Genomic DNA, 23804 nt, shown 5'->3' on the forward strand with positions numbered 1-23804 from the left:
TTTGTAGACTAGATAATGGGAGATGGAGGGGTTATGCTTATCTTTATACAGTATGATTAATCTTTGTCTGAGAATTGTCTGTCAATTATAGGAATAGTTAATATTATACATCTGTATTACAAAAGGATGTGTATTACTACCTTAATCACCATTTTATGAACTTGAAACTGTCAGTGACGGCTGAAGGAGTATAACCCCTAGAACACCATACATTTAGAAAAAAAAATTGTCTTTAGTAGATTTTGTCATTGAACTGAATTGTGATTAAATTAATTATCTTCAATCAAACTCAAATTCAGAATTTAAATGGTTCTATCTTGCCTCAATCTTCAGGCTGGTCACACGCCGATTAGTCAAGACAAGACTAGTCACGTTTAGTCACAATACTTCACATAGTTGCTTATGGAGTCATGTCTGATTGCAATGACTAATCAGTGTGTGTTGCGTCATAAGCAACAATGTGAAGTATTGCGACTAAACGTGACTAGTCTTGTCTTGACTAATCGGTGTGTGACCAGCCTTAGTCTTATTGGACAGGTACAATTTAATCGGACTAGTAATTTTTTAAATCATAAGAACATTAATAATGAATTTATTCCTTTTTACTAATTTGATGAATTAGTTAAATTAATACAACATTTATAGGAAATCAGCCTTTAAATTAATAGAGATTGATAGATCAGTTGTCGCACATACTTTTCCAAGGCCTTTTTTCAATAGAGAAATTCGTGGAATGGGAAAAGTTTATTCAATTTTCTACTTTGGAATTTTCAACTAAAAATCAAACATTGTATATTTTTAAGGGCTCTGAGGATAGTTATTTTGAACGCAAATTTAAATGCTGTGATACTCGTATATTAATAAGTAGTAGTTCTGTGAACAGTAGACCTCACGCAGTATTCTCATCCATAAGTACCTGATTGAAACTATAGACCTTATGGAAATACAGCAATAGACTGGCTTCTCCACACATCTGTGTAATCACTTGTCAGCTGATTTATGATGAATAACTCTATAGTCTGATTTTTACTCTAATATTGGCGTATGAAGGAGGCTCCTTTTTCCTTTTATAAATTATCTTTAAAATGCAAAATTTCCAAAACCCTTGTATATACGTTGACGCGCAATTGAAAAAGGAACATACCTGTCAAATTTCATGAAAATTCATTACCGCGTTTCGCCGTAAATGCGCAAAATATAAACATATAAACATCTAAACATTAAGAGAAATGCCAAACCGTCGACTTTAATCTTAGACCTCACTTCGTTCGGTCAATAATGCACAGTAAATTAAATATGAATATTTTCATGATACTTTCTAGAGAATATCTTGGGAAAAATTGAATTGAATTTCAAATGGAGGCGGAATTGTAGAGTTGGTGGGGTCTGAAATACTAGTAGTTTATAAGGACAGTCAAGGGAGACAACACAAACATATTGGCTGAAACTAAAGCGTACTTTTTATAGAGTTGCAAGCTATTGTCTTTGCCAAGAACAATAGAAAATTTCAGCACCTTTAGCAGGCAAGCCATTTTATTCTTAAACTGTGTGTGCTAGTGTGTATGTTTTATAGGCCCACACACACACACACACACACTCATACACTGTTCTGAGATCCTAACGTTATCTGGGGAAAGGCATTTTGCCAGGAGAGATGCTATAGCACAACTACTATTAAAAGAATATTTTGTCAAAAGAAATATTTTTTTTGGACAAAAGAAAGGGAAAACAAAGCTGATAAAATTAAATTTACAGCAGATCTGAAATGTGGATGGATAGACTAAATCAGAAACAATGACTGAGGAATGATGGGTATTGACTTTGAAAGTGGGAGGTTCTACTAGCCTTGAACACTAGCTACGAGAATCTGTAAGTGAAATGGATAGAAAAGTAAAACAAAAATTGTAAACAAACAGCTGAAGATGTGGCTGGTAAAGCCACGAAACCTGGTTCTGTATATATTATAATAATTTATAATAATAAAAAGTGGTTGACAATTTCAAATTTGTGTTTTCATTTACAAGACAGAAAAGTATTCTACAATCGGTTTTGAGGTTTGGGGAAATAATAAAATATTTATCCAATAATATAATGTTTTCAAACAGTTCTACATCAACTACCAATGAAAACTTTACTTCAGAGTGTAAATAAAAGATTTTCGTGCGAAATTTCGAACGATTCTAAAATTTGTAATCTATAATATGACTAGCCGTCAGGCTCGCTTCGCTCGCCATATCAAGCGATATAATATTCCCAGGAATAGCTCTGATTGAAGTAGCAGTGCCCAATCAATTTTTCCGCGATAAATGCATTTCAATCTTCAACTTGGTGCCAACCTAACAAAGTCAACTCAACTTTATGCCAACCTGACAAAATTATTAATTTAGTTACCAGTTAACAACTGTTTCGAAGAGGTACTCTCTCTAGATTATAGTTATATGGTAACATATGCTATGGACATTTTTCAATTATAATTAAGAGATTTGAATAAGAAGAATATACATGCTAAAAGACGAACTTTAAACCCTTAAAAACCACCCTTAGAGTTAAAATATTGCCAAAAGATTTCTTAGTGCGCCTCTAAAGGGCCAACTGAACATACCTACCAAATTTGAAAGTTTTTGGTCCGGCAGTCAATCAGTCAGTCAGTGAGTGAGTGAGTGCCATTTCGCTTTTATATATAATATAATAGATAAAGGAAAGAATTGGCTTATACACGTACGGGATATGACATTAACGAATGTACTAGATCACGTCTAAAACACTCCACTTATATGGGAAAATTAATAAGAACAATATAAAAACTTGTAGTACCCTTTATTATTAAAAACTAATAATAAAGGTTAATACAAGTTTTTATATTGTTTTTATTAATTTTTATTAAATCACGTCTGTACTACTGGACTGATTAACTTGAAATTTTGCAAATAGATTCTTTATTTACCGAGGACGGTTATAGGCTTATTTAAAAATCTTCAAGTTTTCAGTTTGTCAAGCTTTCAATTAGACCCTATAGATTTAAATATTTAAAGGAATTAATTATTTTAGGATTTATCCTATTTTCATAAACTAAAATAGGAGCAGATTTGAACTAAAGCCTGCTTTACCTTCATTTAAAAATCAATTGCACAGTAGAGAATAAATAAAGCCTCCAACGCCAGTAAAAAAAGAATAATCCATCAGCGAACGCGAATTAAGAGTGACATGATGTAGAAAAAAGCTCAAGAGAGTTTTTTATGTTTTGTAGAATTTTGGTAAACTGTCATGAATATTTCTGTAATTTAAACTTTATTACTCTGAACAAGGAACTCCATACAAAAACATTACCTGCTACTACTATTGGTCGATACTAGGCATGCACTCGAAATACTTCAGCGTGTCTAGTCTCGGCCAATGATAATAGAGCATATTCAGGAAATATGGGTCTAAAAATCCACAGTTAAGCTGGGTTCACACCAAAGTTATTAACAAAATGCTAGTAACTTATTCCTAATAGATTCTATTAGATTGAACGGAACTTGACAAACACATGATCTATAAGGATTAAGTTATTAACATTCTGTTAATAACTTTGGTGTAAACCCAGCTTTAATCTGTCCTCTTCAGCCACATCAATCCCAAATTAGAAACATTGCCAAGAATAATGAAAAGTGGAGCAATGCACAGAGCAACAGCGGAACAGTGGGCAGAGATCAATGCAGATGCAGCAGGGTGAAATGAAAGCAGGCTGCTGTGAAACATGAAAGCAGAAAAGCACTGCTATGCGCAAAACAGCTCACTAGCCTAATGAGCCACTTGTTTGCAGCATGCAGCCCTTCCACATTTTTCGCAACAAATTTTAGAAGGGAAAACTTGCCTGGTCTAGAACCGAGAATTCCATAGAAAACCTTACTCCAATTCAAACGACTGTTCAACCTTTACTGGAAATTATTATATATCGTTCATATCTCATTTAATAATATATTATATTGAATTTAGTTACTTGTCTATTCATTTTTACATAAATGCCTGTTAGTAATAAATTCAACAGTATTACTGAAGGTATTAAACATATTTTAACGAGCATAAATAAATTACTGATTAAAATCCTATACTATTAAACGAGCAACTTCTGTTCATATGTTTAGATGTTTATATGTTTGTATTTCACCGGATCTCGAAAACGGCTCTAACGATTCTCACGAAATTCAGAACATAGTAGGTTTATAATATAAAGATTCGATTGCACTAGGTCTCATCCCTGGGAAAACTCGCTGAAGGACATTAAAAGGATAATTATTATTCATCCTTGGAAAAACAGCTGATAATAATTATTTCGTCGTCTGTTGGTGATGAAGTGAGTGAGCGAGCTCATGTGTGTGGAACTGTGTCAAAATTATGACTCGCTGTTGAACTTTTGTGATCATTCAATCAGGTACTTAGTGCCGGTTGCAAAAAAGCCGGGTTATTTTTAATACTGATTAATTCTCTGATTTGGTTCACGAGAAATTAATCAGGATTAAAATTAAACCGGCTTTTGTGCAACCGGTCCTTTGTGAGGGAAATTTTTGCATTCCTCTGGGAATTAATCTCAATTTACTGTGATTAGATAGAACATTTCTGTATGAACTATGCATTTTATTATAATTCCTTCTTTCTAATACATTTTTTATGCTTTTGTACTCCTGAACTCCAGAGCGAATCTCGGTCCCCGATATTATCTTAATAAATTCGTAATCATTTGGTGAAACCTTCTTCATTTACGTAGATAACAAAAACTAAAACTGAGTAAACAACTTATTATAAATCAAACAGCATGTGAGATGTGATTGAATAACATCACATGATATCCAAACAATTACCCCCAAAAATCAGCTATTTTAAGATGAGTTTTCAGTAAGTACGTAAAGAAGTGTTTTACGAGCATTTGTAGAAAAATAGCTATTTCAATTTAGAAAGTAATTTTAGTTGGAATTACTGTATGTAGTTAAGTATTCAGCAAAGTCAAAGTTTTAGATAAAAATATGTAGCCTACCTTACATTATATTTTATCACGTTTCTATTATGAATCCTTTACTGTAAACAATTTATTGTTAAAATTTTGATTATGAGTCTATCACACATTGAGTGTTAGCATAGAGAAACAATAGCATAAGTAGATATCCCATGGTATAGGGCGTTTATGTCGCAACTTTTACTGTTATCTCAAGCCGATTTTTACTGTTTTGACTGGGTAAGAGTGTATGAACGGCACAATATGAGAGACTTCCAGCGTCATAAAGCTTCACAGGAAAGAACTACGTGGACTATCAGCTTAAGATAACAGTAAAAGTTGCGACATAAACGCCCTATACCATGGGATACCTACTTACCCTATTGTTTCTCTATGGTATTAGCTAGAGCAGAATAATAATAATTATTGTATAAAGTAGTAATACAACAGTAAAAATTAGGATTCAATGTCAATCATCAATTAATATTATATAATAAAATGTCTACTTTTCTACAGTTTACTTATAGTTTTATACTGTGATGAGGCTTTAAATTCATGACGTGATAATGACAAATTCAGAAGATTATGTTTGTAGAACACTAAATAGAACCAAGGAAAGCACTAGTGAATACGGTCTTAGAAAAAAAAATGGAAGAAAAATATCTTTATTATTCTTCTATGATATGGTTCTAATTTCTACACAACAGTATTAAAAAACTTACTTTTGAGTAAAATTTGAAGTTCATGAGAATTTTCAGAAAAAGTGAAATTTAACTATTCTGATGAGCCAGTTGATGCAACATGCTACTTTCACTGATTAAGATCCTATTCTGGCAAAAATCACGAGAAAATTCTATTTCCTCAGTGCATTTTTAGGGCTTCGTGGAATTTCAACAGAAGTAAAAATTAAGGTGGAAGGTTTCTTAATTTGACATTTCTTGACTTAGTTACTAGAGTTATGCAATTTACTTGGAAAACGAATGCTTCAAAGGATTACCCATAATCATAACGAATAGCCCGGAAAACATACTCAATCATAAACAATATGAAGATAATGGCAAAATTGATAGCTGTTGAGCAGATTACTGCTGTAAATATTGCAATATAATGCAATGTAATATTGAGAGCATTGATTCTACAGAAGGATTATGAATCTATGAAGAAATACATCACGCGTTGATTGATTTGATTATTATATTATTTTCTAGTTTTATAGTACCGTATGCCAAATAACAATTCCAACAACCAATGCCTTCAAACAACTTTTACTAGTGTACCACTGAAGGACTGTGAGATGACCAATATCAATATTCAGTGCATTGCTCAAATTCAAGATAGACTAAGAAACAGTTACATGAATAAATGGTGGTATAAGTTATTAAAAATTGGCGATAGGTGGAATGAGGTGACTGAGCAGCCAATAGACGACTCTCAACAATAACTTACTATTTTACGTTTTTCAGTCTGATTTTGAGTAAACTCAATCTATTTGAGAAAAAACTGTTGAAGTACACAGAAATCAACTGAATGACTGTTTTGCTGACAGCCTTATCCACACATGCATAAAAACACAAATTGGTGGAATGCAGTGGCGCCATTTCACCAAACTGCTAGGGGGGGGGGGCAAAACCAAGAGGTATGAGGGGGGAAGGAATACCTCCAAAGGATAGAGGGTCCTGGGTTTTTCCCCATAAATGTTACATTTGAAGATGTTTGTTCATTTTTTCCAGTTTTATACAAATGTGGTTGAAGTATCAATACAAACATATACATTATTAGTTATTAAATCATGAAATATTTATTAGAAATATAGGCCTACAGAGAAATATAGCCCTAAAGTAGGAATACACTGAAACAAATTTCTTAAAAATCATGGAAACAGATTTTTCTTTTACAATGACAATTTCATCTATTTCATTGGGGATCATATTCTAATAATTAGAAAATAACTTTCAGTGAGAAAGCTAAAGAAACATTAAGCTGTTCCCATAATTCTCACCAATTCTGTACATACATTTTAGATTGTCTGATTGTGCTCTTTCTTTTTCTTTCACTGTGACATTTTGCAACTTGTTAATATTTATGCAATAGCTTACTTATTGTGCCCTGGTTAATAATTGTACCCATTCTATTAGGCCTAGGCCCCCCCTGCCCCTCCTAAATGGCGCCCCTTGTAGAATGAATTCCGTGTAAAATATCATAGAGTCCGCTAAAAGGATTTAAAAATTCTCTGATGCTGGAGAAAGATATTACTGTTCCTCAATAATTCAAATCCGAACGCTGAATAATGCAATATAAAAATAATAGTCTAGTTGTGTTTATCATAGGCCTATACAATATTCACACATACCTTATCAGACACATGAAATATTATAATGTTTATAAGACATTATCTACTTCATCATGAAAACAAAATGAGGAGATTTTTGATGACACTAATCAAATTATATTTAATCCTAAAAGTTCAGGTTTGGTGTTGTTTTTCACAACCAGTACCGGTGCAAGAGCACCCTTTCTGAGTTAGATGTTACTCTAATTAGTATTATTTTTATAAAATTGGAGTAAATCCTCAATCCTTACAGTTAATAAGGGTCAGAAAGCATTTGCATGAGTAACACAAAAAAATAGATAGTATCTGCCATGTGCCTTTGTTATACCACAACTAAAAAAATACTTTTGGGATATTAAAATATTATAATATAGTTAATAATTACATAATCAAGACAATAAACCTACTGTATTTGAGTAATACACGATTTAACAAGTGCTAGTAAAATTAATTTGGAAAAAAAGGATAATACAAAAGAAATAATTAATAAAAAATGTATACCAATTGGTGAAAAAATTAATATAGCTTTAGAAGGATGATTTTTCATGAAGAAAGTTGTAAATAAACTATCAAGAGCCTACCTAATATTAATAGTTAACCTACCTAGCCTAATTATTATTCTATATATTTAATGATTATTATGGCGTTTTGCGTAATGTTGATGAAAAACCTATGTATTGGTGTAGCCTAATTAATGTAATAAATAAAAGTGTTTTATGATAATTGTTATACAATCATATAGATTGAACGTGTATTGTGGCAGCAAGAATATTAATTAGTTGAAGCAAAATTTTGCTCTATGATAGAACCGATCAATTTTGTTTGATAAAGTTGTCTTAATCTACTAAAAAAGAGAATAAGCAGTAAAAAAATCTTTAAAACACACAGATTTTGAATTTGAAAAGAAGAAAAACATTCAAGTTATAGCAGTTCAAAGATCTAGAAACAAAAGTTAGATCAGCTTAAAACTTGAACAAAAGATTAAGCACTCAGATGAAATTTTACTAACTCCAATAATAAGAAATATTTTTATTCATAGCTTAAAAACAGCATGCAAAATTACACTTACATGCTGATGAAGAATAAATAATAACGTTGGAGAAAGTTGTGCCAAAAATATATAGTAATAACCCATTCAGTTAACAATAGTAAATAATTATTCAAAGTTGATCCTTGTTGTAAAGAATAACAAGCAATTATATTTTCAAAGTAGTTAGAGTACAATCAATCTAGCATCTGTAATTTTAAAACAGCCATAAAGTAAACTAGTGTCATTCCAATGTGTGGATTTTGGCAAAGGTCTCCAAGTATTTAACAAAGCAGTAATTAAGCTTGGATTTTGGCAGATGAATTCATTCAATGAAGGTTCATTTTAATATTATTTTTTTAAACAGTAAATAATAACAATAATAAAAATAAACTATGAAGACTGCCCTTAAACTATGGAGGGTACTACCCTTGCGTATAAAAATTGAATGACATTTTTAGGTTAACTTTACATTTAGCATAGATATGATACTAGCAAAGGTTAACCAATAAACGTCATTGCTGATATTCTATGCATTGTTTGAATTACAAATAACAACAAGAGTCATTAAAGAGAAATAAGGGATTTAAGAGAAAAATGACAATAATAAGTATTAGAAACAATAATAAGTTGAATCAAATGCTTGGAACAAATAAATGCTTCCCATTAGAAATATAACTGAGTTGTTTTTAATCTATTATATTGTTTATTAATTATTATATTTTTGATTATAACTTATATTATTACAAAAACCAGCAATATAACTTACATTTTGAATGAGGGTAGAGGGAAACAGCCGACACACCACACAATCCTATGCTTATCAGACAGCCATGACTTCACTTCTGTCCAGCTGTTTAACCGGGATGTTCCTTGTTCTGGTTTGATAATCAATTATTATTCCTTTATCAATAAACGACCAATGAGAAAAGTTTGTAGATTGATACGATTTGGTAGCTATATAAAAACCATATATTTATTATCAAATGAATAGGAAAATTCTATTTTGAACATAAAAACCATTTCTGTAATTTTTTTGTTGACAAAAATCAGTATATAAGTTTTAATATTCGATAATATTATTTCGTATGTTTTCTAGCAGCTGATCCAATGACTGTCCACTTCGTTCCACGGATTTCGGTTTTAGAATATTATACATGGAACAAGGAATTAATCGTGAATTCAGATTTTCAGAATCCTCCATTTTTGATCACGCTATCATCGCTGTATTCAGGTTAACATTAGCCAAACTATTTCTTTATAAAATTACCTAATACAACTAAAATTGTTCAAACACATATATAATAATGGTAAGCTTAACTCATATTTTATGTAATTGAATGATTATTTTCTTTCAAAAGAAATATTACTTGATATAAATGAATTAACATTTACGATACCGGTAGCCTGGAAAGTGAAAATGTTTTTTGCTTTCAAAATAGTTTTGTAAATAGATTCTAGTTGTGTTATAAATAAAAAATGTTATATCATTAAACTTACCATAATGTTGAGAATTAAATTTTAAATTAAGTTATATAAGTTACTCAAATCTTTTAATTATTGATGAAGGATTGGTCAATCAAGAATACTGGTTTATAGTGTAATCATATTGTATGATGATACATCATAACAAATTTGTAAGCTAGAATATTCAAAATGACTTTATTTTGTAGCATTATTAATTTTAGTTATCTATAAGCTACCCTAACACCTTTTATGATTTTTTTCAGGCTTTTGCAAAACACGCTATAAAGAAATTGACGCCAATGTTTGATCGAGTTTTGATTCTACGTGCAGAAGCAGTGACCAAATCAAAAGGTGGCATTTTGATTCCTGAAAAATCGCAGGGGAAAGTACTACATGGCAGTGTAGTAGCCGTGGGACCAGGAGCTCGAAATACCGTAAGATATTATACCATAAGACCTACTGCTGATAGCTGTAAAACTTTATTCTAAACTTGATTGTCAATAATTTAATTTGATAAAGAGGATTGCTCTATTGGTATTGACTACAAGAATATTCCCGTGTTTCGGATGGACAAGTCAAGTCGTCAGTCCCGGCTGCCTAAAAAGCAGTAGTTAGGTCATGTCAGAGGCTCTGAAATTGATCAGTTGCGACCTGAAAACTCTGACACCAGACCTGAGCCAGCCAGGTCACTCAATATTTTTATTATTACTACTACAAGAATAAAATTATTAAAAATTTTGTAATTAATATACAGGGTGTTTGAAAAAGAACTCCCTAGTATTATGTATAAATTTAATGTGTAAGTTAATGGAAAACTTCATCAAAAAGTACTTACAATGAAAGAGAGAATCTTCAAGTTTTGTTCAATATCAGTACAATTCAATAGGATCTATTTGTTGCCCTGCACACGTCGAGACGATATTCAAGCTCTCGCCATGTATTCACCAACATATCAGGTGTAACGGTCCCAACCGCAGTGGCGATTCTTTCCCGTAAATGGTTTGTCTCTAATTTTTTCACTGTACCCAACATTTTTTATGTGCCCACAAAAGAAAAAGTCCAGTCCGGACTTCGTGGTGGCCAAGCAATTGGACGAGCTCTCCCTATCCACCTTCCCGGAAAGCAAGTGTCAACTGAAGTAACTGTTCCCTGGCGCCGTCTTAAGGTCAAGCAGGTCTGCCAACTGCAGGGGGCAAAACTTGGACAGTTGCTGAATCAAGCAAAACAAACTAGAATAGTGTAGGCTATATCACTTTTTTACAGATTCTATGACACATCAAAACTAGGGAGTTATTTTTCAATCAACCTGTATAATAGGTTTTTAGATACCCTGTCGCAGAGTGTTCCACGAGAGGTGTACCAGCTGAACACCATAGATTCTACATTGAATTGGCTACAGAAATATTTAGGGCCGGTTTCCTAACTCGGGATTTAGCTAAGCTTTAAACAGCTGGAGTCAGAAAATTGGCTTTCCAAAACGGGGCGTAGTCGCAGTCATTGTCATAGTTACGTTTGAATTGAATTTCGAAAAACTAGAAAATTGAACACAAAATAAAATAAAGAGAAAATAGTGTAAAGTTTAAGCTATTTTGAATTATTTAGAAATATTTAATTCTGTCAAGGAAAAACGTTTCCAATTATAGAAATAAGAAAATAAAAACTGCGTCTACTGTTATAAAAGCTGCGACTACGCCCAGTTTTGGAAAGCCAATTTTTTGACTCCAGCTGCTTAAAGTCTAGTACTTGACTAAATCCCCGAGCTCGGAAAACGGCCCTTTGTGGAATTTCCGTACAATGAGGTTTTTCGTATAATTTAGTTCTCGAGGTAGGATAGATTTTTTGAAATTTTTAAAGTCAAAATCAAATTTTAAAAGGAGATGTTTTTAAAAAGATTCACCTATTTTGTTCCTTTGATGACGTTTTTGAACTATGGAAATTATAAGTACATTTCTAAATAAAGGGATGAATAATAGAAGAAATTTTTAACTAGAAGGGATTCAATCCAAAATGAAATAATAAGAAACAGAATGGAGTTACAGAAATATCAAAAATACAAGAAAAAAACTGCGGTGGTACGGACATGAGGAGAGAAATTTGTAACTAGAAGGGATAAAATCCAAAAAGAAATAATAAGAAACAAAATGGACTTACAGAAGTATCAATGAAAATACAAGAAAAAAAGACTGTGGTGGTACGAAGTGAGGACGATTATGTGGGAAAAAGATCGACCACTTATATGTCTAAGGCACTAGGAAGAAAGGAAGACCTAGGAGGAAATGGAAAAACTGTATCGCCCAAGAACTTGTAGAGGAGGCACTAACACCAAACAAAGCCCCTGACCGAGACCCCTGGAAGCAATTGACCCGAAACGCCGACCTATTTTGAAAATTCTTCAATTATTATGTGATGAATATTGGCATATTGAATTGAAATAGTTATTAATCAAGCTATTTACTATAATGTAGTGTATTAAGCTAGATTCCGACGCAGCAGTAAGAATATGATACAAGTTTTAATTGAATTATTCATTCTCGCTCGGCCGGGCTGAGTGGTAATAGTCCAGTAAGAACTCGTGGGAATTATATTTTTATGATATGTATAATTCAAAAGAGCCAGAATAATGAATCGGAAATGGCTTTGAGGACTGACCAGCTCTCCACCTATTGGCCCAATGGCATGGATGAATTAATAACAGCCGGATTAGCAAAACTCTACTGTAGTCCTTCATAAAAATGGGATCAATATACAGGGTGGGTGAAAAGTCCGAGAACGGCTTAATATCTCATATACAAAGGTAATTTGATTGTGGGTGTGATTGGAGATCCTACTTATATTGAAAATACTACTTTACTATGACTTCAAAAATCTGGTACGCCATATTGAATGCAACTTTGTTTTTTAAATAGGAAGGTGGTCTTGCGATACATGTTTTCGATACGGAATTTCACGAAAAAAGGAATGGCGAAAACCGCATATTGATATCTCAAACCGTTTCGAAGATATTCACATTATTAATCAATACTATTCAAAGCAGAAAGGGAAGAAAAAAAGTAGGAGAACGGCTTAGTATCTCATGAAAAATGTGATTTCAAGGTGGGTGTGATTGGGGATCTTACTTAAATTAAAAATACTACTTTAATTTGACTGATTAATTTTAAATCTGGTCCACCGTCTTGGATCCTCCATATTGAATGCAACTTTGCTTTTTAAATAGGAAGGTTGTAATATCATGATTTCGATAAGGAATTTCAAGACAAAATAAATGACGAAAACTGCATATCGATATCTCAAACCGTTTCGAGGATATTCACATTATTAATCAATACTATTTATCTATTTCATTTCTGATTTGCATGGTATTGATTTATAATGTGAATATCTTCAAAACGGTTTGAGATATCGTTATGCGGTTTTGTCATTCATTTTTTCTTGAAATTCCGTATCGAAATCATGTATCACATGACCACCTACCTATTTAAAAGAACAAAGTTGCATTCAATATGGCGGACCAGATTTTTGAAGTTATAGTAAAGTAGTACTTTCAAAATGAGGAGGATCTCCAATCACACCCACCTTGAAATCACATTTTTTATAAGATACTAAGCCGTTCTCGGACTTTTCACTCACCCTGTAATGTATAAGGTAAATCGACATTATGAAGAGTACTAACAGTTACTGTAGTATAAACAAATGTGTAGATAACACCTACATGGTAATTTTATTTTGGAATTTAATAATTGCAAACCTAATAAAACGAAACTAATTTTCTGTTTCAGAAAGGAGAATTTATTCCCACCCAGATCAAAGTTGGAGATCAGGTGCTGTTACCAGAATATGGCGGAACTAAAGTTGAATTGGAAGAAAATAAGGAGTACCATTTATTCAGGGAATCTGATATCCTAGCCAAACTAGAAGTATGAAACAGAGTTTATTAAGTGTTGTGTAATATACTTGTAGACATTCGCATTCCTATCTTTACTTGAATGTTGATCATCACATTTGTCATCCATTTAGAAGCCATTGATTGCGAATGATTAATTTCTGAACTTCGAATACCATTGATGATCTTTGTTTGTTCTTTATGTAATCAACATATTTATCATGAACTGATTTTTTACATTGTTATTAGTTGAATTAGAATTGAATTATTATAAAATGCAACAAATAATGAGAAAATGTGTTTTATTGTTTGTGTACAAACCAGTTTTTATCAAAGTGCTTCTTAAAATTATACAAATTGATATTTTGAAGCACACATTTTGTTTTGGAAACTTGGTAACTGAATTGTGGTGAATGAAATTGGGATTTTGAATTCCAATTATAACCGATGATTGAAAAATCAGAGCACAACCATCTTTGGTTTGGCCTAGGAAGAATTTCAGCGTTTCATAAAATATGTTGATTCAACAGGTCAGCCCAAGTGAAAGCAGTGAAAAGCGAGTGGAATGTCCAATGTAGGTTGAACTAGGTTACAAACAGTTATGCAATGCAATTTAGACAGCTAACACCTGAACTAACTTATACCTAGATTGAATGGCTTTCATAGACGGCCGAGACAAGCCGGGTTCTGGATAAAATCATACACGGTAATAGAAGTTGAAAGAGCGCTAATCGCTTGGTTGGAATGAATGTTCATTTATTACTACATAACTGAACAAGAGATCAACCACATAATTGTCCTATTCCTAATTATCCTGTAGATCTAGTACGGTATTTTAGTTTGAAAAATTATAAGTAGATGTAGACTCTGTCTATTGAATTCATTCAGACTACAGTTTGGCTCTTATCGCAACAGGCCGACACTTCCAACACAGGTGTATATAGAGTAGCATAGAAAAACAATAGCATGGTATAGGGTGTTTACCCTCTTTACTCTTACCCGGTCAATACAGTTAAAATCGACAGTAATCGGCTTGAGTAAAAGTTACGACATGAACGCGCCCTATACCGTGGGATATCTACTTACGCTATTGTTTCTCTATGATAGTAGTTAGTGTAGTTGCAGGTCAGCAGCAACAGTAGACTGTTTCAGTTAGACAAAAATATACACTGGCTGGCCTAAGTATTGATGTTCAGGTACAATTCCTTAGAGGCGTGTCGAGACGCGCAGCTAAGGCAGACTTGTCGAGAGGCAAATAAATCCATCAGATTCGATGATTCATTAGATATGAATCGTAAAAGCAATATGGTAGCTAACTCTAGTCATCTAACGCCATAACGTTCATAAAACATAAAAATCCAATGATTCATCGCATCTAATGAATTTATAAGTAATGTGCTCTAGCCGTGACGGTTGTAACGTCGCTTCTCCAGCTTCCTGCTTATTGCTTATAGCTGCGCGTGTCGACACGCCTCTAATGAATTATTTAATACGACTCACCTTAAGAGATTTTTGTTCGTTTAAAGCCGGCTCCAGACATGCGTCATTCGGCGAACACCGAGCATACTTGCCGAATCACGAGAAGTGTGGATGTTTGGTATTCTAGGATGGATATTTGGTATTCGGCTCGGCACATTCGTGCTTGTTGTTTCCCGATCAGTATCGTTCTTTTGCACACATCAGAGTGGACGAATGTTCGGCAAAAGGCGAACTTTCCCTCATCCACACATTCTTGGTGCTTGTATTTTTTTTGTTTGGGTTCGTATCTACATTGAGGTTAAGTTAATTTGTAGATAATATTTTTATTTCATTACAGTCGTACATGATCGTTAAATTATTAATATCAATCACTTTTAATATTATAAAGAAGCTCATTCAATAAATTCAAATCTTGAAAACTAGATAATAACATAGAGAAACAATAGCGTAAGTAATGCTATTGTTTCTCTATGATAATAACGAATCCCGTCCAGGTTACTGAACTCTTTAAATGTTTTAAAAATTTCTACAAATGTTTTATTTTTATCAATTGAAGTTGAAATTCTAGGGCTTTTCATACAGTTATTGACCGGGGTAAATATGGTTAGTTTGGTTTATTTATAAAAGCAGGATAATTTGACCGGGGTACATAGGGTTAGTCTGGTTTATTTATAAAAGCAGGATAAGCAAGAAGAGCATCTTCCATATCGAGATCCATGTTGACGGTAGATGACATTCAGTTGACGAATATTTGCTATTCCCAAAACGAGCAAGTGCTCGGCAAACCACGCATGTGTGTAGATGTCTGCTCGTTAATCGGCAAATAGCAACACGAATAGTTCGCCGAACATTCAGTGCTTGCCGAATGAGGTATGTCTGGGCCGGCTTGAGTGTGATCCACTTTAAATGCGTGTATGTGCAAGTGCACGTCAGATCATGCATGAGCCGAAAAACAAAATCTGGAAAGTGCCATTGAAACACGTTGTGACTCGCATGCAGCTACTCACACCGAACGCAACCAGCAAGTGCACGCGTTCAGTATGTGTGTACCTATTGCTCTTTCCGGATTTTGTTTCTCATCTGCACGCTTAATCATGCAATATCGGGGACCGAGCTTCGCTCTGGAGTACAATAACATAAACAATTTATTACGAAAGAAGAAATTATAATAACATTCATAGTTCACACAGAAATGGTCCATCTAATCACAGTAAATTGAGATTAATTCCCAGAGAAATGCAAAAATTTCCCTCACAAAGGCCCCCGGTTGCACAAAAGCCGGTTAAATTTTAATCCTGATTAATTTCACGTGAACCAAATCAAGACCATTTCAAAAAGATGGATCTACTGGAATTAATCAGGATTGAAAATAACCCGACTTTTTTGCAACCGGCACCAGTACCTGATTGAATGATTACAAAAGTTCAACAGCTGAGTCATTATTTTGACACAGTCCCACACATATGAACTCGCTCACTCACTTCCATCATCAACAGACGACGAAATAATTATTATCAGCTGTTTTTCCAAGGATGAATAATATTTATCCTTTTAAAGTCCTTTAGTAAATTTCCCAGGGATGAGACCTAGTGCAATCGAATTTTTATATTATAAACCTACTATGTTGTGAATTTCGTGAGAATCGTTAGAGCCGTTTTCGAGATCCGGTGAAATAATAATAATATCGAGAAATACAATAGTATATTTCGCACCTAGAGCAGAAAATGAGATTTTTCCAGCTCGAAATCGGTTTTCAAGTCCGAGGCCGTAGGCCGAGGACTAGAAAAGATTGAGAGCTGGAAAAACATTTTTGCCCGTGGTGCGAACGATATTTTTCGCCACACTACAGGTATTGCTGACAAAATAAATAAAGAATACAAAATAAAGAATACTCGTTAAGCTATCGTACCTATCTCTTGATTTTAGTGGTAGAAGATTTGCAGTCAGGATTTCAGATTCTTTTAAAATTTCACGGGCGTCGTCATCTTCAAGCATTTTTGAAAATTCGGAATGCGCTAATCAACAATGAATAATTGAATAAAAATGGTTGCAAAGCGAATGCTGAATTAGTTTGATTGGAAACTCGAACTGAAATCATGGCAACTTCAGCTGATGAAGAAAGTGGACACTCGCCCGATCTAGTGGATGACTTATTAACTACGGACTTCCATGAGCGGCTGGAAAGTGACCACTTTCTGGCCTAGACCGGAAAAGAACCCCTTTTCTGACGTCAGACGAGAGTCGTCTGCAAACAAGGTCTTTCAGATCTACGTAGGGACTGGAAAACAGCTGCTTTCTGTGCAGTGTGGCGAAAACATATAAACAGAAATTGCTCGTTTAATAGTATAGGATTATAAAACGTGCACTTGCACATCTACGCATTCAATGTGATCACACCCTGACGTTACCCACTTGTGCGTGGGTAGTAGAAAATATGATTAGAGATAAGTGGACCTGCAGCTTTAGATTGTTTCCGAACCACCGGGAAGCTATTTTCAAACTTTGATACTTAGAGGAAGCTCCTCAAGTTCAAGTGTTCACCCGTCCAACGGGAATGGTAGGCATGTCTCTCAGAACTATTCGATATAGTATATTTCGCACCTAGAGCAGAAAATGAGATTTTTCCAGCTCGAAATCGGTTTTCAAGTCCGAGGCCGTAGGCCGAGGACTAGAAAAGATTGAGAGCTGGAAAAACATTTTTGCCCGTGGTGCGAACGATATTTTTCGCCACACTACAGGTATTGCTGACAAAATAAATGAAGAATACAAAATAAAGAACTCGTTAAGCTATCGTACCTATCTCTTGATTTTAGTGGTAGAAGATTTGCAGTCAGGATTTCAGATTCTTTTAAAATTTCACTTGGAATACCACAGTCATCTTCAAGCATTTTTGAAAGTTCGGAATGCACTAATCAACAATAAATAATTGAATAAAACTGGTTGCGAAGCGAATTAGTTTGATTCGAAACTGGAACTGAAATCATGGCAACTTCAGCTGATGAAGAAAGTGGACACTCGCCCGATCTAGCGGATGACTTATTAACTACTTCCATGAGCGGCTGGAAAGAGACAACTTTCTGGCCTAGACCGGAAAAGAAACCCTTTTCTGACGTCGTCTGCAAACAAGGTCTTTCAGATCTACGTAGGGACTGGAAAACAGCTGCTTTCTGTGCAGTGTGGCGAAAACATATAAACAGAAATTGCTCGTTTAATAGTATAGGATTATAAAACGTGCACTTGCACATCTACGCATTCAATGTGATCACACCCTGACGTTACCCACTTGTGCGTGGGTAGTAGAAAATATGATCAGAGATAAGTGGACCTGCAGCTTTAGATTGTTTCCGAACCACCGGGAGCTATTTTCAAACTTTAATACTTGGAGGAAAATCCTCAAGTTCAAGTTCACCCGTCCAACGGGAATGGTAGGCATTTGCTGGTCTCTCAGAACTATTCGATATAGTATATTTCGCACCTAGAGCAGAAAATGAGATTTTTCCAGCTCGAAATCGGTTTTCAAGTCCGAGGCCGTAGGCCGAGGACTAGAAAAGATTGAGAGCTGGAAAAACATTTTTGCCCGTGGTGCGAACGATATTTTTCGCCACACTACAGGTATTGCTGACAAAATAAATGAAGAATACAAAATAAAGAACTCGTTAAGCTATCGTACCTATCTCTTGATTTTAGTGGTAGAAGATTTGCAGTCAGGATTTCAGATTCTTTTAAAATTTCACTTGGAATACCACAGTCATCTTCAAGCATTTTTGAAAATTCGGAATGCACTAATCAACAATAAATAATTGAATAAAACTGGTTGCGAAGCGAATTAGTTTGATTCGAAACTGGAACTGAAATCATGGCAACTGAAATGCTGATGATGAAAGTGGACACTCGCCCGATCTAGCGGATGACTTATTAACTACTTCCATGAGCGGCTGGAAAGAGACAACTTTCTGGGCTAGACCGGAAAAGAAACCCTTTTCTAACGTCGTCTGCAAACAAGGTCTTTCAGATCTACGTAGGGACTGGAAAACAGCTGCTTTCTGTGCAGTGTGGCGAAAAGACCATAACTGAAGACACTTGAAATATCCTCAAATAATCTTAAAGAGAAATGCAGTGGAAGTAATACAGTACTTTCATCTACAAGAATTGAAAATTTCTCTATATTAAGAAAGTAAATAAAAAAGTCACGCTTACTAGCCAAGCCGTTTCAATATGTCTTGAGAGAGATTTCATCAAATGAGATTTTGGACCTGAAATTTAGTTAGTTTTGAGTGGATTGTAGTTGTAATATGAGGTGCGCCAGAGAAACTTACTTATTTGAAAAAAATCCTGCGCGGTGAATTGGTCGCTTAGAGGTGGGGGCGCATCTGGAGGGTGAAGTTATCAAATTTATCCTCCCTCAAGTAAGTAGCCATCATGCTCTGGTCTAGAGAGCAGCGGGCCTTCGCAGTTGAGAGCGTCTTTTCTAATGGTCGGTCACTTGTTCTTGACTTGCTACGCAACGTGCCTTCCGCGCTCGATTTCAAATTCCTCCTCACAGACTCGTTCCTGGCCGTAATTCGATTCTGTCGTGGGTTAACTCATTTCGGGAGTGTGGAAGTGTCGCTAAACCCAGAAATGGACTTCAACGAACCATCAGAACTCCAGAAAATATCGAAAGAGTGAGGCAGTCAGTTGTGCGTTCTCCCCGGCGTTCGGCTCGCAAACACGCAGCTGCTATGGCAATTTCTGACTCCACTGTTCGACGAATTTTCCATGAAGACCTTCAATTTCATCCCTATAAACTGGCTGTTGTTCAAGAATTGACTGAATGCGATTTTGTTGCCCGTCAAAATGCATGTGATATGTTGATTGACAACCTGCCTGAAGACGCGGTCATTTTTTTCAGTGACGAGGCTCATTTCCACATGCGTTTCCTCAATGTGATTTTTTATAGGGTTATTTGAAATCCCTGGTTTATGTCGAACGACCACGGACCATAGCACACCTCAAGAACAACATTCGCGACGCCATTGCCAACATATCAATTGTTATACTGCAATGAGGGTATAAAAATTTCAAAAATCGAGGTCATCAGTGTATGAGCATGAGGGTCGCCATTGATCTGATGTCATTTTCAAGACTACATAAAAAATTTGGGAAATTGTATTCTCATATAAAAAAAGATAAAAACAATAACTAAAGTACTTTTGTTTTTATTGACCTTTCAAATAAGTAAGTTTCTCTGGCGCACCTTGCACTTACAACAGCATTCGAGGAACGTCGCATTTATAAGCCCACATTGTTCATATTAGCAAGACTTACAGAAGAATAAATCAATAAAGGAAAATAATTGAGTTGCAGTGAAAACAAAAATCAAAATTCAGTGAAAATTCTATTTATACATCGTATTGCATAAAAATTCAACATCACTGTGATAACTTTATCACTGATTCAAATTAAAGTTTTCTCTTCAAACAATATTTCAATATGTTGAATATTGTAAAATTAATGGATAAATACCTAGAGATTACAAAATTCAAAGACCAGCTTTCTTCATCTTCTTTCCCAACCATGGCGTTCTCCTCCCCTGAAAATGATTATGACACATTTTTAGAAACATTTTATTTAATGTAATAAATTATTAAGGACTGAAAATTTTGTGAAGTGAACAACAACAAGACTTAACCTATTTCGGACCTTATCTTAATTTGTGAGAGTAATAGCACAAGGTTACATTATTTTTTCTCTCCCTTTTATTTTGGTGATGTACTTATTGTATGAATCAATAAAGAATCAATGTATGACATAGCATTCACATAGTACGGTACTGTATTTATTCAATCATGCAGGAAATAAAACTCTAGAGAGGCGTTTACATTAGTCAAGTTTACTTGTATTCAAGTCTTTTATTTTGCAAACTTGAAACCAAGTTTACAAGAGCAGAAACTTGAATCCACTATAACTACAGTAACTATATAACCTGGTTATATAGTTACTGTATACAGTATCAAGGTAGACCCTTCTTTGAGTTTTGTAAGTTTTGAACATTTTTTCAGTTTACAATAGCAGGAACTTGAATTCACTATAACTACAGTAACTATATAACCTGGTTATTAAGTAACTATAACCTGGTTATATAGTTACTGTATACAGTATCAAGGTAGACCCTTCTTCAAGTTTTTTAGATGTTGAACATTTTTTGCTTTTGAATACAACTTGAATCTTGAAGGTACAATTCAACCAACAGAGGGAAAATGAAATAAAAACATTTGACAGTCAATACAGAATATAGAAAAACATCTAAATAGAAAAATATAATGCTAAGAAGAAAACTCTGAGATTAGATTTTTCAATTTATAATTCTAATTATTATATGATTTTGTGGTTATGAAAACTTCAACTCAAGTAAACTTATACTAACAACGTTAGTAGTCTGTCCACTAACTTTGTGTAAACCCTACTTTAGAAATATCCTGACAAGCTAGACACAAAATCTTTTTTTGGGAAGTTAACATTTTATGGTGATCAGTTCTCGATTAAGTATGAAACAAAATAGCTCAATTGATGGATTCAGCTAAAATTCAAGCAGTTATGGTTAAAATATATTAAGATATGCATAATAAAACGGTATAATGTGTTGTTTATAGCAGAATAATAGAATACAAAATAAATTATTACCCTGGAATTGTTTTGCTGTGTTTGTTTCGGAACCTTCTTTGGTTTTTCCTGGGTTTGAAACTTGGTAAAATCAAACGCTTCATAATTATAAGGCTGGAATGTTTCATCTCGTTTTGATTTCTTCTGCTCGGATTTTGCAGAATCTTGCTGATCTTTATTATCTTCGGACTTTCTCTTTTCACTTTTACTTTTTGTCTTCTCATCATCAGTTTGGTCTCCAAGTAAATTCGGGATGACTGAATCATCTTCTGTTGGCTGTTCCACAACAGTTGTTTGCGGCGCTTTCTGTTTATTACGCTTCGGCGTGTCCTGCTGGAATTAAAAAAAATACATTCAGATCTATTTAATGAATGTTTGATTTCATCCAGATATTTCCAATAAATCAATTTTCTACAAATTATTGAGATTCTAGTTTATTCACACATTGATTTGAAATGTTGTAACGTTGTAAAAGTATAAATGAAGTGTAAATCACGGTAGCTGAGCTCTCAGAGTTGGAAGTAATTGATGAAAGTTCAATTCTCAGAAGGAAATAGTATCTTACGTCACAAGGACGGAAAGGGGCCTTTTGCAGGCGAGAATGATGTTTCTAGTCGAGGCGTCATCCGAGACTAGAATTTCATTCGAGCACTGCAAAAGGGGAACGCGCCAACTAGTCTCCCCGACAGTAAAGCTCCTTTTAAAACCACATTCGAGGGGATTTACTGACGGCGTCAACTGAGCTCCTGAGAGAGGAGCTTTACTGACGGGGAGACTGGTTGTCGTCAGCGTCCGAGGAGCTTAGTTGTCGTCTACGGTCCCGACAACTAGTCCCCTCAGAACCAGTAGGGGATTTACTGTCGGGGACACTAGTTAACGCTAGCGTGCAAGGAGCTTGGATGTTGTCACCGACTATTAATATAGAAATATTTATATAGAATATTTATACTATTTATATAGAATATTATATAGATACTATTTTGTGGAAAATCACTATAAGGAAATTATGATTGATGTTAAAAATTAGAAATTGATTTCCTGAAAAATTTACTTTTATGGACTTGGTGGATTTTCCTTGTATGCCCATAATCATATGATTCCACTTGTCAGCTGATTGATTATGAATAATAATTCTATAGCAATGGTTTACAAAACATCCCACGGCGTGGGTTGCTTTTCGTGGATTAGCGTGGGTCATATTAGAAGAAAATATGATATTAGAAAATCAAGATCAACTTTGATCAATCTTAATTAATCAAAAGAGTATAGTTACAAATTAATGAATAGTTATTCAAAAGATAACAGTGACAAATCAATGTAGAATTATTCCTAAAATTCACATTACATGGAAAAACAAAAATATAAGAGTATAAAGTTTCAATCTGAAGTTTTGAATGCCATAAGTTGAAGACTAATCAGTAGATCAGAGTTTTGCTTGATGATATGTTATATTCTATGCATACATGCAGGAATCACTTGCGAGACGTACAAACTCATTCTGAAACTGCTTGCCAATTCAATAAGGAACATTTCCAAGTCAGTTGAATTCGTAAAAAGAAATAGATTATTTTTTTAATTTTATGTTTGCAGAAGATAGAAGTGATAGATAGAAGTGACAACTCCAACAAGCTTTTCTTCTAATAATCGAATTCATAGAATGTGTACAACAGTATCTGTGATTGTACTACTTCCTCGCCCGCTTCAAGCTGGTTTCAATGTTCAATGTAGGGTATTAGCTGTCGGGGAGCTTAGTTGTCGGGTACGATCACGACAACCAGACCCCTCATAGGCCTATCCAGCAGGGGATTTACTATCGGGGAGACTAGTTGTCGTGAGCGTGTGAGGAGCTTGGTTGTCGCCGACAACTAGGCTCCTTCGTTCTACTAGGGGATTTACTGTCGGGGAGACTAGTTGACGGCAATGGTATATTTTGCCAGGGGATTTACTGATGCATGTGATCAAAATAGCGAGGAGACTAGTTGTCGGGGAGACAGGTTGGCGGCGACCC

General features: G+C 34.4%; 3 protein-coding genes across 8 annotated transcripts in view; 1 reads left to right on the forward strand and 2 right to left on the reverse strand.

Annotated features, from left to right (window-relative positions):
• The window catches only part of LOC111044065 (calmodulin-lysine N-methyltransferase), a 59337-nt gene extending 50117 nt beyond the window's left edge, over nt 1-9220 (reverse strand). Inside the window, exon 1 of one of the 4 annotated variants that reach the window (XM_022329122.2) lies at nt 9098-9215. In XM_022329122.2, the coding sequence (XP_022184814.2) occupies nt 9098-9099 (2 nt within the window). In that variant the 5' untranslated portion in view covers nt 9100-9215. Of the gene's footprint in view, nt 1-8370; nt 9018-9097 lie in introns of those variants that run through there. The other 3 variants (XM_039425342.1, XM_022329123.2, XM_039425341.1) reach the window with 3 other exon arrangements.
• A 16-nt stretch (nt 9221-9236) lies between these two features.
• On the forward strand, nt 9237-13971 carry LOC111044059 (10 kDa heat shock protein, mitochondrial). Its single transcript, XM_022329115.2, has 3 exons — nt 9237-9638; nt 10059-10229; nt 13572-13971. Exons 1-3 carry the CDS (start codon nt 9636-9638, stop codon nt 13713-13715), a joined length of 318 nt encoding a protein of 105 aa, XP_022184807.2. The 5' UTR covers nt 9237-9635; the 3' UTR covers nt 13716-13971.
• A 6541-nt stretch (nt 13972-20512) lies between these two features.
• LOC111044064 (exosome component 10) overlaps nt 20513-23804 on the reverse strand; it is a 41131-nt gene continuing 37839 nt past the window's right edge. Inside the window, exons 17-18 of one of the 3 annotated variants that reach the window (XM_039425345.1) lie at nt 21818-22126; nt 20513-20726 (exon numbers count right to left, since the gene is read on the reverse strand). In XM_039425345.1, coding sequence (XP_039281279.1) covers nt 20676-20726; nt 21818-22126 — 360 coding nt within the window. In that variant the 3' untranslated portion in view covers nt 20513-20675. Of the gene's footprint in view, nt 20727-21817; nt 22130-23804 lie in introns of all 3 variants that reach the window. The other 2 variants (XM_039425344.1, XM_039425346.1) reach the window with 2 other exon arrangements.

The sequence above is a fragment of the Nilaparvata lugens genome, chromosome 3, assembly GCF_014356525.2.
Source record: "Nilaparvata lugens isolate BPH chromosome 3, ASM1435652v1, whole genome shotgun sequence".
NCBI lineage: Eukaryota > Metazoa > Arthropoda > Insecta > Hemiptera > Delphacidae > Nilaparvata > Nilaparvata lugens.